Source organism: Peromyscus maniculatus, chromosome 3 (genome assembly GCF_049852395.1).
Source record: "Peromyscus maniculatus bairdii isolate BWxNUB_F1_BW_parent chromosome 3, HU_Pman_BW_mat_3.1, whole genome shotgun sequence".
In the NCBI taxonomy this organism is placed as follows: Eukaryota; Metazoa; Chordata; class Mammalia; order Rodentia; family Cricetidae; genus Peromyscus; species Peromyscus maniculatus.
Genome location: NC_134854.1, coordinates 25,500,261 through 25,516,195, shown reverse-complemented (window position 1 = coordinate 25,516,195; position 15,935 = coordinate 25,500,261). Strand labels below are relative to the sequence as shown.

The window sequence follows — 15,935 nt, the reverse complement described above, 5'->3', positions numbered from 1 at the left end:
AACACACAGAGATCTATGGGATTAAAGGCGTGTGCCACCACCGCCACACTCTGTCTATGGCTCTAATAGCTCTGACCCCCCCGAGCAACTTTATTTATTAACATACAATCAAAATCACATTTCAGTACAATTACAATACCACCACATTTTTCTTCATCACACGGCTATCTCCTGATTCCTGTGCAGGGGCTGCAGGGCTACAGAGAACAGCCAGGCCCCGCTCGTGCTTCCCAGCACGGAAGTGAGGCTGAGCATTTACCCTGGCGACCTCATGTGATCGCGGCTGGGTTTGCCCCCTTCTAGCCCATCAGTGCCCTTACGTGATCGCGGCTGGGTTTGCCCCCTTCTAGCCCATCAGTGCCCTTAGCTGTTTTCTGACTGACAGGTAGGGTCGAGGACAGCTTCGGGGGGGGGGGGGTGGTGAATTCAAGAGTCTGTGGTTGATCTGATTTTGTCCTTTGTGAGGGATGTATATTATATTTTTGATTTCTGATTATTTTCTGATTAGAACTTGGCAGGTAGAGAACATATCAACCAGTGGGTTTCATTTTTATCTTCCATGGGTGTTGTTAACTAGTTGAAGGAGAATAGAAAGCAGGCTATGGAAATGGAAAAGGGCGTAGAAGGAAGATAATTTTAACTACTGGAAATTCCCTGTGGATAACTTAGGAGAAACAAGGAAGGTCATCCCCTCTGTTGGCCATGATCAGTGTGAAAAGGAGGGGTAGTTTTAGCTACTATTTCTGACCATACCCACCCACTTGCTTGGGGCAAATTATAATTTTTAAATGTTTTCACCATGTGACAGTTTATTAATTAATAGTTACCAGATACTTGGAAGACTGTAGAGGAAGTTATCCTCTTTGTACACATCATTAAAGTATCTTCAATAGAAACTAAGACTGGGATGCCCAGATACAAGCTGTGAAGCATACCTGCTGTCTGAATCATGACCCTTGAAATACTTGGAATTTGAAGAACAGGATATGTGGTTTATATGGTAACTAATTTTGAAGCAATATATGACAAAGTATTTTTTTCCCATTTGTTTTTTAAACTCTGAGTGTGTTCAAAGTTGAAAGCAAAGGACAAAAGCTTCCTTTGTTAAGGACCTCATATACCAGTGTGTCTTTTTGAAATTGCCAGTGTTTTCTAACTTTATTTTTTATTTGTTATCAAACATTATTTTGATATTATTTCTATATAAAGACTTGAAAAGACTGTGGTATAATTTTATTATATTAAGCAAAACCACATAATTATACAGCTAAAATATACATTTATTTCTATTTGTATATTGTTTGCTACAAATTACAGGATATGGAGACTGTTTGAAATCAAGGACAGATGTTGAGTCAAAGCTCTTACTAGAAGGATTTGAAACATGATTAAATAAAATAGCTAAAGCCCCTAGTCAGCTGCCTTGTAATGGGGGAAACAAGAGTACTATATAATAATTGAACCTCAGTTTCAAAACAAATCTTTCCCGGAAGTGGTACCATTTGGCATCAAGAACAATAGTAAGAACTGTATGATTAATATAGATGGATTTTTCTATGAAACTAGACCACAAAAGCTAATCTGTTTCAAAGTTTAAGGCAAAAGTCTTTTAAAAACTGGGGCAGGAGGTAATAGTGATGGTCGTCATGGATACACTAAAAGGTTTAAAAACTGGAAAACAGGTACAGGCAGATCCTTCATTGCCTCACATCTAGACAAATTCCTCTGTATCATCCCCTCCTTCCTCTCCTCAGGTGTCTTCATTACAGAGTAGAAGTGTGCTCTAGGTTGGGAGCATGTCTCTGTAACCCCAGCCACTTGGCAGGAAGGATAAGACAAGGCCAGCCTGGGCTACCTAGAGTCCTGACTGAAAAATAAATGAATGCAGTTGTGCTTTGCTTTTTAAGGCTGGGGATATCATTCAGTGGCAGAGTGCTTAGCATGCGTGAGGCCATAGGTTCAATCCCTGATACCGTACCTACATAAAATGAAATGTGCTGCCATACTTCCTATTATGGACTATACTGTGGATTCTTAAGCGTTTTTGAACATGCATCAAAAGAAACTTTTCTCTTTTCCTGTGCTGTCTTTTGTTTTGTTTTGTTTTTTTAAAATGACACTCTACGCTGCTCAGGGAGGCTTTTGAATTCCTGGGCTAAAATGGTCTTCCTCAGACAAGTAGCTATAGGCATGTGCCACCACACCTAGGTGTTTTAGAGCTGTCAAGTGTTGTCTGTTTAACTTACTCAGAACTGTCTTCCCTTGCTTTCTTTGTTCATTAAAGGAGGAAACAAGATGTGGTTCCTCATTTAAGTAAAGTGTGGAAAATATATCAGTGAAAACGGGTAATAAAGTGAAACTCATGTGGTAAAGACTTGGTGAATGCCACAGCGGGTACAGTTCATTGGTACTGGCCAGTGGTGGATTGGAAGCACTGGCGGCCAGACACATGGATGGTAATTACATACTGAAGTGACGGCAGGTCTGGGCCAGCGATGTGAGAAAATAGGTCACCCCCCCCCAAGAAAGTGTATTGATGGGGGGAGAGGAGGACCAGCCTGCTGCCAGTTCTATAGAAATTGGGGAGGAGAAAATGAAAGCAAAAGGTTGGCAAGGAACTAGCTAGAGAAATTAGAAACAGGAATGGCAGCATTGTCAAATCCAAGGAAAAGAAGTTTTTAAAAAGTGGGGAAAGAAAAATGAGAAAACTCAAAAAACAGATTTTTGAATTTGGTGGAATTCAAAATGGAAGAGGTTGTTAGGAATATGATAGGCAGAATATTTCCTAAAGGTAACCAACCACATCCTCTTCTCCAGAATCTGAACCTGTCATGTTACATGGCAAGGTGTGTATGTGTGTGTGTGTGGGGGGGGTAGGTTTGGGGTGAAATTAAAATTGCTAGTCAGGTCCACAGAATTGTGACATCTTATATGGGTGTGCCCGAGTCATCACAGGGTATCAAGATGGAAGACGTTTCAGAATGGTGAGGTGTGAGGAAGCCTTGGCCAGCCATTGCTGATTCTGAAGACGGGGGAGGGCCTGTGTCACCCTTTTCATCACGGTGACACACTGACAAAGGGAACATAGGAAGGGCTGACTCTGGCTCCCATCTGAGAGGTGCAGCCCATGGTGGGGAACATGGGGAGGAAGGGCTGACTCTGGCTCCCATCTGAGAGGTGCAGCCCATCGTGGTGGCGCAGGTGTGAGAGGAGAGGGGCCACGAGGCACCTCATCCACACCCAGGAGGCAGAGAAGCTGGGGCCAGAACCAGGAGTGGGGTGGTAAGACCTGTGCACTGGAGACCAATGTCCTCCTGCTCTGCTTGGAGACTGCATGGTTTCTGGCCTTGGACAGACTTGTGATTTTCTCCTCTTTGAGTAGCAGGCCAGTTGTTACTATAGCAACACAAAATGGAAACTTAATAGCCAAGTCCTTGTGTGTCAGATACTGTTGTACTTTTCTATGTATTGCATATGAGGATTACATTAATTTAATCCTCATGATTTCCTGCTGTAGGCACACTGTTCTACAGATGGAGACCTTGTGGCACCACAGGGCTATTGGTCCAAGGTCACACCAGGGCAGAGTAGAACAGACATGGGTGAGATCTTTTACACTTGTGTCAGCTATGATGATTTTCCATCCTTTTTGAGAAATTGCAACTGAGAAGTTACAGAACATTTAAATGGCTAGTATAAGAAACATTCCTGTACTTGCTTAGAATCAAACGTTGTTCCCTAACCTAGAGGCTCTTTGCAGTTGTTATCTGCCGGGAAAGAGGAGATGAGTTTTCTCCACGACAGCAACCACAAGAATAGTTGGCTAACACAAAACAAGACACCATGGTTTTTATGTGCTTTTCGTCAGGATTTGGTTTGGTTTTATTGGGGGTTTTGTTTCGATTCTCATAGGTTTTATTTTTGAGAAATAACATGAAGTTGGGTAGGTAAGGAGGTGGGGAGAATCTGGGAAGAGTTGGAGGAGGGGAAAGAATATAATCAGAATGTATGAAAAAATTATAAGTAATTTTTTTAAAGTTGTCAACATTGACCAGTTTTTGTTTCTCCATTTGTGTATATGGTGCGGTGGGATCATTTGGAAGTCGTAGGCATCACATCTCTTCAATCTTTTTTTTTAAGCAGTCGGATACTGTGTAGGGATCCTTTGAAATATTTACCTGCACAGGACTCACATTTAAGAGAAGACGAGATAGGATAGTTGATGTGGAGAAGAGTCAAGTTAAATACCTAATAACTAGTTTTACGTAGGAACCTGCTGAGGTAGATTATCGTTTGCCCATTGTTAGATAAGCACAGAGGTAACATGCAAAGGGCCCCTTGGAAACCTGTGTGGTTATTCTTTTGCATCTAATCTAATGGACATTTGGTTGAGTACTGAAACGATTCTCGATTTTGTTCCCATGCGTGTGCCTGACCGCTTTTTTAAGCCAATTCCTAAACCTGGCCATAACGGTGCAAGAGGAAGCGAGGGAGGCGGGACCCGGAAGGAGGAGGTGCTCGCAGGATACGGCCTGTGGCCCTCGGCCCGGTGGATGCTGGGAGCTGTAGTTCCGCGCAGTCAAGGTATTCCCGAGCAGGGCCCGGGGAGAGCCTGACTGGCTCCCTGAAGCCACTGGGGCGGCTTCGCCGGGACGCACTTCCGCGGCCGCGGAGGCAGACGCCGCGAGAGGTTGCTCCGAGTGGGCGAGCGGGATGCTCGGGCCGTGAGGGGTCGGTAGGTGTGGCCGGGGACGCTCCGGTTTCGGAGTCTTTGCAAGTAGTTGAGGGTGTCGTGTGAAACGGCGAAGTGGCGGCGAGTGGGCATTTCCAGCGTCTGCCCCCATGTGCGGATGTGGAGACTGGCCGCGGAGGTATTTGGTGAAGCGTTAAAGCATTTCCCTTCCTCCAGAGGAGTATGGAAATGGGGAGCCGCCTTGCCGGGGGAGCTGCGGGCTGCGAGCGGGTGGGCGGGGGTGTGAGGCGCGAGCTGCTATTTTCGAACCAGGCAGCTGATGCGGCCGGTTGTGTAACGACGGACGACCTGCTGCAGCCGCCGCCGCCCGCGGTCCCCACGCGCCGGGCAGGGGTGGGCTGGGGAGCGCGTGCGGCGGCCGCGTCCCATTGGCTGCGCGCGGCCGCCCCTCTCCCGGCTCGGCCGCCCGCCCCCCCTACCCCCGGGTTCTCCCGAGGACGCGGCCCCGGCGCGGGCGGAGGCGGGGGCGGGGGCGGGCGGGCCGAGCCGACCCACCCCCACCCCACCCCACCCCACCCCCGTGCTCTGCCCGGAAAAGGGCCAGTCTCCCCCCACCGCCGCACCAGGTGACCCCACTGGAGAGGCTCACCCAGGGGGCCTCATGCCTGTAAAGTGAGCCCTTCCGATTTTGAAGCAGTCTTGCTTGGTTGTAACAGTTCAGGAGTCATAGATGGGAGGTGGGGAACCTTGACCCAAGTCAGCGCACAGGCCGGCCACCTCCTGCATAATAATTACTGTAATGGGACCAGTGATAAACGCCTCAGTCCAGGAAGCTCGCAGGCGTTTATGAGTTTTCACTCATCCTACCTGTTTGAGTTAAATAGTATTTAAAGAGGAAGCCACTCCTGTTTAGAGATAGGAAAACATCCGGAATTGGCAGGTTGAGCCAAGGGCGATAGCATATGGCATTAACTAAAAAGAACATTCTGGTTGCAAATTTTAGGATGAACACAGATCCCTTTAGTCTGGTTTTATGTGAGTACCATTTTTAAAAACATTTTAGCAAACAATGCATTTTTTTTAATGTCAAGACAACTGTATAGTGTGTTCATTGTTCTTGTTATTTCATGATAGCCATGAATTGGATCTTGAAAAAAAAAAAACCATTAATTTTTTCATAGATTTCTAACCCAGTAAAGTGATTTTTATTTTTAGCCTTAATTATCCTGAACTTTCAAATCACAAAGGAAGAGTTATTATTTTTCTTTTGAGGCTCACATCTGACAGCGAATGTAAGGATAGATGGCCAGTGTATTTGTGTTTTTGTTTGCTTTTCAGTGGTGCTGGTGATTGAACCTGGGACCATCTACATGATGGGCGAGCATTCTAGCACTGAGCTACACCTCTGACCTTAAACTCCCTTTTTGAAGAACTTACTGCCTGCCTCTTTTGATGTAGCATTTTATTAAGTTTAGATGATTACTGATGTTTTTCTACTTCTGAATGAATTAAAATAGAGTTTTCAGAGAAGCGCTGTAGTGATTTGGGGCATTTCCTGTTTCCGTAGGCCCAGATTTTCTCTTCTTTGTGTGCTGCTGTTTCATCTAAGCTTGATAAGCTGATTTCGGAGGATCAGGTACACTAAAGGGTAAGTGTGTCCTGGGCTTGTAGAATGTTTCCCTTTCTTTTGCTTTCTCGGTCAGGAGCAGAGCTTTTCTTCTTCAACAAAATAACAGCATAGAACCCTTGTGGGACAGTGACTGATGATTACGGTTTCCAAGAAAACCCAAATTACAGATAGAAGGGATGGCAGGTATTAACAGCAAGAATTAATTTAGTGGCTATGAGACATACATTCTTTTGAAGTGATTCCTTGGAATTGTCCCTGAAAAAAATTATAATGAGTTTGTGAGTTCCTAAAGCTCTTAGCCACTGTTTCTGCATCAGCCTTCTTTGAACTCTCTTCAAAGCCAGAGGAAATATCCTTTAAAATACCCTTTGTTCAAAATGATATCATTGATAGCATTTGTGTACCAAATGTTCTTCCCTGAAAGTCATTCTGGCACAGGTGACAGATGTGAAGTGGCTGTTCTGGAACAGAGCATTTGATTTGGTCAGGAACCACTCCAGAACTAAAATTCTGTCATCATTGCTAGATAAGTGTTTCTGTTTTTGTTTTTCATCTTTTAAAAGTAGAGAGACCTTTGGCCACTAAGGAGCAGAAAACAAGCACTCAATCTAGAAACAGCCTGAGTGCTTGTGAGAACAGGATGTGGTGACTTATCCCAAATGAAATGAGTGGAACTTACACTAAAGCACATTTATAATGTCCTCCGTATCCCAGCTAGATACGTATGGACAGCTGTGTATTTATTCCTTCTCAGCAAGTTCCTCCTGTGTGCCGGTAGTAAACACAATGCACACAGTGAGGATCTCTGGCCCGAGATGAGTCTGTTGGGAAAGAACAGTATGTAAACAAGGAAGTGTAAGCATCCGCACTGCTACCGAAGAGAACATAAAACAGTGCTGTTCACGTCATGCAGCCAAGGATGGGGGAAGGCAGTGACCAGAAAGAAGAGGGTTAGATGGGTCTCTCCAGCAAGTGACAAGATACCAGTTAAACGAAGAACAAGGTGGGACCCCGAAAGCTGCTAGAGGGTTGGAGAGCTGGCTTAGCGGTTTGGAGAACGTGCTGCTCCTGCAGAGGGCCTGGCTTGGTTCCCAGCACCCACGTGCCAGCTCACAAGCATCTGTAACTGCAGTTTCAGAGGATCCGACGCTCTTCTGGCCTTCGCGGGCACGGTGTGCATGTGGGCATAGACATAGCTGCAGGCACAGCATTCATACACACACACTAAAAACAAACCTTAGAAACGAGTTTGGAAGATCACCGTGTGGCCAAGCTCTTAGTTAAACTAAAGTGGAGAATTTGGAAAGGTAAGTGGAAATGGTTACATGGACAGTGAGGTGTGCAAGGTGAGGGTGGTTATACGGACATTGAGGTGTGCAAGGTGAGGGTGGTCACGGACAGTGAGGTGTGCAAGGTGAGAGTGATTACATGGACAGTGAGGTGTGCAAGGTGAGGGTGATTACACAGTGAGGTGTGCAAGGTGAGGGTGGTTACACGGACAGTGAGGTGTGCAAGGTGAGGGTGGTCACGGACAGTGAGGTGTGCAAGGTGAGGGTGATTACACGGACAGTGAGGTGTGCAAGGTGAGGGTGGTCACGGACAGTGAGGTGTGCAAGGTGAGGGTGGTTACACAGACAGGTGTGCAAGGTGAGAGAGTGGCACATAGAAGCCTGGATTGGGCACAAGCTCCACAGCACACGCTGGGGGAGGTTTGCCCCTGAGAGTCTGTTGTTGAGGAAATGGGATCTCAGAAGATATTCTGGATGTAGAGCTGATTGACAAAGCACAAGAGTGGAAGCCTTTTTACCCTCGCGAGTCTGAACAAGTCCTCATCTGGAAGACAGCAGTTTGACAACTAAATACATCCTTTCCCCATCACCCTACAAAATGTTATCTCCAAGTGGAATGAGACATCAAATTATAGATATGTAGAGTTCATAACGGGGTAAAAAGTGAAATGACCAGAGGAAGTTGTAAGGTGCTAAACATTAATTTCAGCACTGCGGTTGAACCTGAAGATTTGAGATTACTAATGTTCTCCTTCTGAAGCACATTTCATGGTGTCTTCGTTGACTGTACGAAACTGCTAGTCCTTGGTGTATCATCATAGCAAATTCAGAGAACTGATGCAGAACTTACGTTAACTTGAAGCAGGGTGTAGTTAAATACACTTGGTACTGAAATACATGTTAGTCTGCCCATGTTCATTAATATTGTCTGTAGGCTAAGGATTACAGGAAAGTATTAATAATAAAGCTGTATATACTGATACTGTTCCTTATTGCCTTTGGGTTGCAGGAGTCAGTGGTACAGGACACTGTTTGGAGAAATACTTATTACTTTAAAATTGTAAGTATTTGTTCTCATCTCTAAAAGTAAGAATGCAATTGTGATTGAGTTAGGAGTTTGAAAGGATTAGCTGAAGGAGTCTTGAAGCTTTAAAAGAAAAGGAATAACCTTCTAATTTCTCAGTCTTTATCTAACCCAGAGCAATAACTTTTTAATAAATGGTTTACTGGCTTATGTTGCTTAATATATAACAATGATCACTTAATACATAGTAATTATGCAGTTGATTGACCATCAGTATTTTGAGTTTGCATGGAACAGCATATTTTTCTTACCACACTAGACCAGTGATCTACACTACAAATACTTGTGGAATGAATGACTTCTTAGTCATGGCCATTTCTTCATCTAGCCCACATTTGTGAACTACTTTGTGTGGTTTTGGTACAGGGCCCACTACTCATTCATATAACGCTAGAATGATTTGTATGGCAGGCACTATGCTTAAGCTCATCATTCATAGGGGAAACAGGTCAGAAGACAATGGACTGAATTCTGGAGCTTGGCTTCGTTAAGCATTCCTAATGCAAGCATTCTCAAACCTGCACCAAAGGACCAAAGTGTTTATTCTTTGTTGCTAAAATTAAGCAAGAGAAATGGATTTCTTTTTATTTGCATGAAAAATAAACTATAATTTGTCATTTTCTTCTGAAAATTTTCTGGAACAGTTACAACAACTTTTTATATTGATAGAAGGCAGCATAACAAGTAGTAGCTAATAGTGTGGGAAAATTTAGAACTACCCTTCCTTACTTTGAACATCTAATTCAAGGTCATTTATGGCCAAGCTCTACTTTCACATTATACACTTAATGGTGTATTATTATTTGAATACACAGGCATATATTTTTTGCTAGTAAAACTGTTCTTAATTTATATGACTGTATAACATATGCACATAGCATTCTTTTCTGAAGAACATTGTACTTGCTTGCTGAGATGTGTCCTAACCTAGTTTCTTAGCATTTTGTCATGGTTATCTTTCTGATCCTGACTTCCTGGGAATGTTTCTGTGTCATCTCGGTAGAGAATATTTGTTTCTGGAAAAGATGATGGATTCTGTGAACATCATGATACTGTAGCAGAAATAAAAGTTATTCTCAACTTCACCCCTTCACCCTGCTTTGAACAACAAAAGTAAATGTAGCCCTGAAAGTTGTCTGCTCTGTTGCACATGGTGGGAAATATGGTTAAGTAATGCTTTGAGGTGCATTGCAAACTCTCAAAAAAAAAAAATTAATTCTGAATCAGGTACTGTTTATATAGTTAACCATACATGAGAAAAGAATACAGTCTTCTAACTTGAGAAGAAAGGCCTTGCTGTTGTTTCGATTACAGTAGCATTAGCAGAGATAGGTGTTCTACTTCAGAGTCCGCATTTATCTTCCACAAACATGAATAGCTCCAAGTGCAAGAGATTTCCCTGAAAAGTACTTGGATCAAATTGAATCATCCAGAAGGTAGGTTAGCAGAAACCCTAGGGCTTTTGTTCTCTTCTTCCCTTTGTCTGATTTCACCGGACATGAGTCCATTTCACTTCTAAGGATTTCCTGGTGTGCCAAAATTATAGCAGTGAGGTGAGTTTGCTTTTTCCTCATCTAGCATTCATTCAGTAAATGTTGCTTAAACCACTCCAGTGTGCCCATTACTGCGCACTCACTGGTCAGTCACAAAGGTAGTCAGTCACTGAGTGCTCATCCCTGACAGTGACTCCACACAGTGTGTCACAGTTTTCTAAGCACTTGACATTACATCAACACACTGGATCCCTGGGGGAGAACCCGTGAGGTAGACACTGCTTTCTCACCCATTTTGCAGATGAGGAAAGTTGGTCTGTCAGTCTGGCCCAGAGTCAGCTCTTAACATCCTGCTGTCCTGCCATGCTTTCTCCAGACCTTTGCAGACCACTTACTCACCTGCTGCTTGAGTCGCACTTTACATTTGCTTGAGCACTTATGCTCAATTGGTAGCATTAGTAGCCAGCTATTAGTTATTGAGTGCTCTAGCCCTTGCTATAATTTGAATTATTTGTGCTTAAGGTCTGCTTTTTCATTGTACACCTGATATGCATATTGGTCCATATATGTATGTTGAATGAATATTAACAACCAAGAAAATTTAGGTGTGACGTTACTCTAGTTAATTATGAAGAAAAATGATGGCCAAAAATTCTCGTTGTGTGTGACACAGTGATGGGCGGAGCATGTGTGCACCTGATCTGTATACATGTTGATGTGCATTCATGTTGTGCAGGGAGGAAACACAAGTTTCCATCTTTTCTTTTTTCTTTCTTTTGGGAGGGTAGGGTGGGGTGGGGTCTAGTTGAGGACTCACTGTAGAGACCAGGCTGGCCTCAGACTTCCTGCAGTCCTCTTGGGTCAGAAGTGCTAGGATTATAGGCGTGAGCCAGCAAGCTCTGCAGAAGTGCCCTCTGCACTGTTGCGTCATCAGGAAATGAGCTGCCAGTTGGTGGCAGCTCCAGCTGTGCTTTCCTGCTGTGCCTGATCTGCCCTCTGTGTGTCACCCCTAGTCTGACCGTCCTGCTCCAGCCTACCTGCCATGGGCTGCCGGGATGTCCACGCAGCCACTGTCCTCTCTTTCCTGTGTGGCATTGCCTCTGTGGCTGGCCTCTTCGCGGGGACTCTGCTTCCCAACTGGAGGAAGCTGCGACTGATCACGTTCAACAGGAACGAGAAGAACCTGACTATTTACACAGGCCTGTGGGTGAAGTGTGCCCGGTACGATGGGAGCAGTGACTGCCTGATGTACGACCGTACTTGGTACTTATCAGTTGACCAGCTGGACTTGCGTGTCCTCCAGTTTGCCCTGCCGCTTAGCATCCTGATCGCAATGGGTGCCTTGCTCCTCTGCCTGATTGGAATGTGTAACACAGCCTTCAAGTCCTCGGTGCCTAACATCAAACTGGCCAAGTGTCTAGTCAATAGTGCAGGCTGCCATCTGGTGGCTGGACTCCTCTTTTTCCTGGCAGGCACTGTGAGCCTCTCTCCATCCATCTGGGCCATCTTTTATAACACTCATCTCAACAGGAAGTTTGAGCCGGTCTTTACCTTTGACTATGCAGTGTTCGTCACTATTGCTAGCTCAGGGGGCCTGTTTATGACTGCTCTTCTTCTGTTCATTTGGTACTGTGCATGCAAGTCGTTGTCCTCTCCTTTCTGGCAGCCACTGTACTCTCATCCTCCCAGTATGCACACTTACTCACAGCCCTATTCATCACGTTCCCGCCTCTCCGCCATTGAAATCGACATTCCGGTAGTTTCACATAGCACTTAGCAGAGATATAATTAATTGTTAAAAGTGCGTATTGTAGCCTCACAATCCCCTGCGTGAAGAGCCTTTTTGGACCTGTATACATTTTTTCCATTGTTCTAGTCAGTGGAGCCAAATTTGTCTATCTTGGTAGAATGAAATGCTGCTAGATTTCATGAGGTATATATTACATTCTTCTAATGTGAAACATTCCTTTTCTTCTGATACTAGAAGGGTCTTTAGCCTCCTTGTTGATGTCTGATCAAATTCATGAAAGGACTTGTGATAGCAGGTGAGGCCATGAAAGCAGCATGGTAAGGAGCAGTGCTGTTGTGCTTAGTCCTTACCAATTTTTAGATCCTTTATTGTCTCTGATGACTTAAACTGAAAAGAGCAGTTTCAATACAAGGAATTTCAGTCAGATAAGGATTGCAGTTTGTTTCCAGAACTCTGCCAGCTTGCGGGTATAATTTTGTTCTCTCGGGACTAATTGAGTAGGCGTCAGTACACTGAAGATTACTACTATCTTCTACCTCATTTCAGTGAAAAGTAAAATGCATTTTAAATGTCAGGGTGAGGCCAATATTTAAATATGGTGAACATTTAGCTGCTTTTTTGGTTTTCAGATGGTTCTTGCTATGTATCCTTAGCTGGCCTAGATTTCACTCTGTAGACCAGGCTGCCCTCAAACTTCCCACCATTCTCCTGTCTGCATCCTGAGCCCTGATTACAGGCATGCCCAACTACATCTAGCGCACCATAATTTTCAGTTACTGATTATATTGTTGGAGTTAAAATGTGCCAAGTGACCGGTTGTGGCTTCATCTGAAGCAAGAAACCCTTTCCAAATACCCATCAATCAGGTAGTACTCATACCCTGTACAAGCGAGTGGCTAAGACAAATGAGTAAAAGGTTGTTGAAGCCAAACGCTTGCCTTTTAGACCTAAGTGGTAGGGTACAGGAGCCTGTTCTCAGTGACAGCATAAAAGATTCAGTTGGTGGCTACTGTTTCAGTAATGCATGATGTAAATGGTAGTAGCTTGACTGTTCACTTTCAGCTTCATCACTGGCTACTTGTCCATTAGCGTTTTGCTCTGCCTAACACTTGAGTAAGTACTTTAGAGGATAGGATACACAAAAAGGAAGATGTAGCTACAACTGTGTAGAAATTTTGATCTTATACAGATCAAACTTATAACTGACAACCAGCAAAAAGCTTGTCTTTACTGGCAGCTGGTGAACTTCTCAAGCATTGATCCAGGAAACAATTTAGATGAGCCATGTCTCCCTGGCACAGACAGCAGCACTATCCTGGACGCTAGAAATCTACTTAAGTTAGGTCTCCTCATAGCTTCCAAGCTGTAATAACAGTTTCAGATAATGAGAATGGGCTAGATAGTAGAGAGATTAAATTGTACCCTTTCTACCTCTGAAATTAAGATGATACACTAAAGACAAGTTTTAAAAATGTCTCCTGATGTGATATCAAATGGACAAAACCATGTTAATACTAAAGTAACACTTGGACATTGAGAGTTGTTGGGTCTTAACTCCTAGGGGTTTGAGCTGCTCATTAATTGGTATAATTTCTATCCACTAGCATTATGTTTGTAAGGATTGTGGTATATTATAGTTATAGATTTTTACAAGCGGCTGAATTTATGAAAAACAGTTCATGATGCCTCTTTTGCAAATCCGAGTATTTCTGTAGAGATAAGTCCAACACTATGTAGGCAAATAAATCCGATTGTATAATTTTTAAATGCTGTCAGTACAAAGCATGCACATCTATGGTTTTTAAATTATAGCTTCTAATCGTTTTTTCACCTCTGATTCCTCTCATTCATAGATAGAGCTGAGTGTTGATCATTCCAGGACAGTGGCAGCTGGAATTTTGAGATTGCTGGTAGTTTTTCTCCTTTGTTAGTTAATCTTAGTTTTTCTCTCACTAAACTTTTGTTCAAAAGGATCAAGAATTCCACCATCCCTTGGTCTTAGTATAAAGAGAGTTAAAAGTAGGGCCAGGCATGGTGGCTTTTGACGTTAATCCCAGTACTCAGGAGGCAGGGACAGGTGCATCTCTCTGGACATCCTGGTCTCCATAGCAAGTTTGAAGACAGTCTGAGCTACACGGTGAGACCCTGTCTCAAAAAAATTAAAAAGAGAAAAAGAAAGCAGGTAAGTGGACTCAGCAATGAGATACTAAACAGTTTGCAGCTCACCGGGTTGTAACTACAAACGTTAAGCTTTCTTATGAGAGACTTTTGGCATCTTCATGTAGCCTCCAATTAATATTTATTATGAATCCACTCAGGAAGAGAAACAGCTGTTTCTGTATTATCTTTTTAGTGTTCCAGATTTGGCATAAATAGCTATTTTTTAAAGCCATCAAAGGAAAGCATGCATTTACAATCCTTCTGAGTCACCAGAGCACTCCTGGGGCTATTATTGAAATGGGGTGGATAACTTCTTTTGTTGTTTAAAAGCTGTTAATTTTAAAGGCCTAAGGAGCCAGCTTGGCAGACAACCTCAAATGTGAGATAGTACACTGGGTTTGTGTCATCCAGCTTCAGAAAAGAATAAATTCACTCTGCTTGTATATATGCCCTATGATGGATAGTATGTGCTGTAAAACACAAGGTAAAATCCTCAGTGGGTGTGGTGTACTGCCTCGTGTTTATTAAAAGATGTATTTTTACAAGTTTGTCTCTGTTCTTTTCTCAGCTTTAAGGTAAAATAGTTTGAGAAGTGTTCTTCAAGTGTGTCACTGAAAATAAGGCCCTCCTAAAGACTGTGGACTGGGAGCTAGGAGAATTAGGGAGCCACTGAGATACAAGGAGTAGTGGATGAATCTCATCTTCCATTCACTGGGCTTTTAAACCAGTCCACAGAAATGCACTGAATAAAGTTGATGGCCGAATTTTCTTCATCAGTGAACTTCTATGGTTAGGCTGGTGATTGGGAATCCGAAGTATTTAGGTGGGGGGCATCTTTCCCATTCAAAAGGAAAGGGTTACAGGAAAGTGTCCTCAAGTCTTTTTAAAACCTGTGATGAGCTTTTATTTTGGAATTACAGCCATCTGGAATCATTCCAGACATGAACTCTCCACTGAAACCCATGGATTTATTATGGACTCTTAGGTGGCAGAACCATATGTTACACCAGAAATCAGCAGCTTCAAATTGAGCATCCCAGCAAATGATACTAAAGCATATTAATCCAGAGTCTGCACTCAATCCTGCGGGACTGTAAAGGTGATCAAATACTAGAGAATCATTTTATGCTAACCAAATCACAAGAGTCTGGATTTTAGCCAGAAATGAGAATACACATCTTTTGCATCCATTATCAAGATGTGCCTAGGGCCTCTTGAAAAACAGCTATTTCAGTGTTGAGGCAAGAAAAATGCAAAATGGACCCAGCACACCCGACATAAGAAAGAAAATGCCCTTGCAGAGCCTTGAGACAGGGAGGGGCTTGTACTTGGCTCTAATGAGTGTACCAGACTCTGCTGACTCCCAACGAGAGGCCTTACCTTCTTGTTGGAGGGAGGAAGGCTGGAGGGTTGGGAGGAGGGAAGAGGGGGATCTGTGGTTGGTATGTAAAATGAATAAGAGATTTCTTAATAAAGAAAAAAAAATGCTCTGAGAGCCATGAAGATGGCATTCAGTTTACATAGCTAACTCAAGGAGCTCCTACTAGCCAAATCTGAAACACTGAGCATCGCAATGAGTAATAGTAAGGGGCTTGTAGCCCACTGAGTATAGTAAGCTATGTGATCACAATCATAGAAATGACAACAGAAGTCACTTCTTACAGTTAAAAAAAGTATAGAAAAAAATCATTGATAAATAAATCAAGATAGGCCACCAACATCTTTAAATAGGGTTCTTTTCTTCCCCCAGTGCTTGCTTGCTTATTTTTTTTTTTTGTTTTGTTTTGATTTTTTTGTTTTTTGTTTTTCGAGACAAGGTTTCTCTGTGTAGCTTTG

General features: G+C 43.3%; 1 protein-coding gene across 3 annotated transcripts; it reads left to right on the top strand.

The window, feature by feature from the left end:
- The first annotated feature begins 4,556 nt into the window (after positions 1-4,556).
- Positions 4,557-14,644, top strand: Cldn12 (claudin 12). Of its 3 annotated transcripts, none has more exons than XM_006987162.3 (4): positions 4,557-4,735; positions 6,261-6,341; positions 8,622-8,672; positions 11,203-14,644. In XM_006987162.3, exon 4 carries the CDS (start codon positions 11,232-11,234, stop codon positions 11,964-11,966), a length of 735 nt encoding a protein of 244 aa, XP_006987224.1. In that variant the 5' UTR covers positions 4,557-4,735; positions 6,261-6,341; positions 8,622-8,672; positions 11,203-11,231; the 3' UTR covers positions 11,967-14,644. The 3 variants fall into 3 exon arrangements, with proteins under 3 accessions (XP_006987224.1, XP_015861150.1, XP_042128670.1); XM_016005664.3 differs by having other exon boundaries at positions 4,579-4,871; XM_042272736.2 differs by lacking the exon at positions 4,557-4,735 and adding an exon at positions 5,448-5,728.
- Positions 14,645-15,935: the final 1,291 nt, after the last annotated feature.

Bases quoted from the DNA above. Each gene is read 5' to 3' on its own strand.
- Cldn12 (XM_006987162.3), top strand. From the start codon at position 11,232: ATGGGCTGCCGGGATGTCCACGCAGCCACTGTCCTCTCTTTCCTGTGT.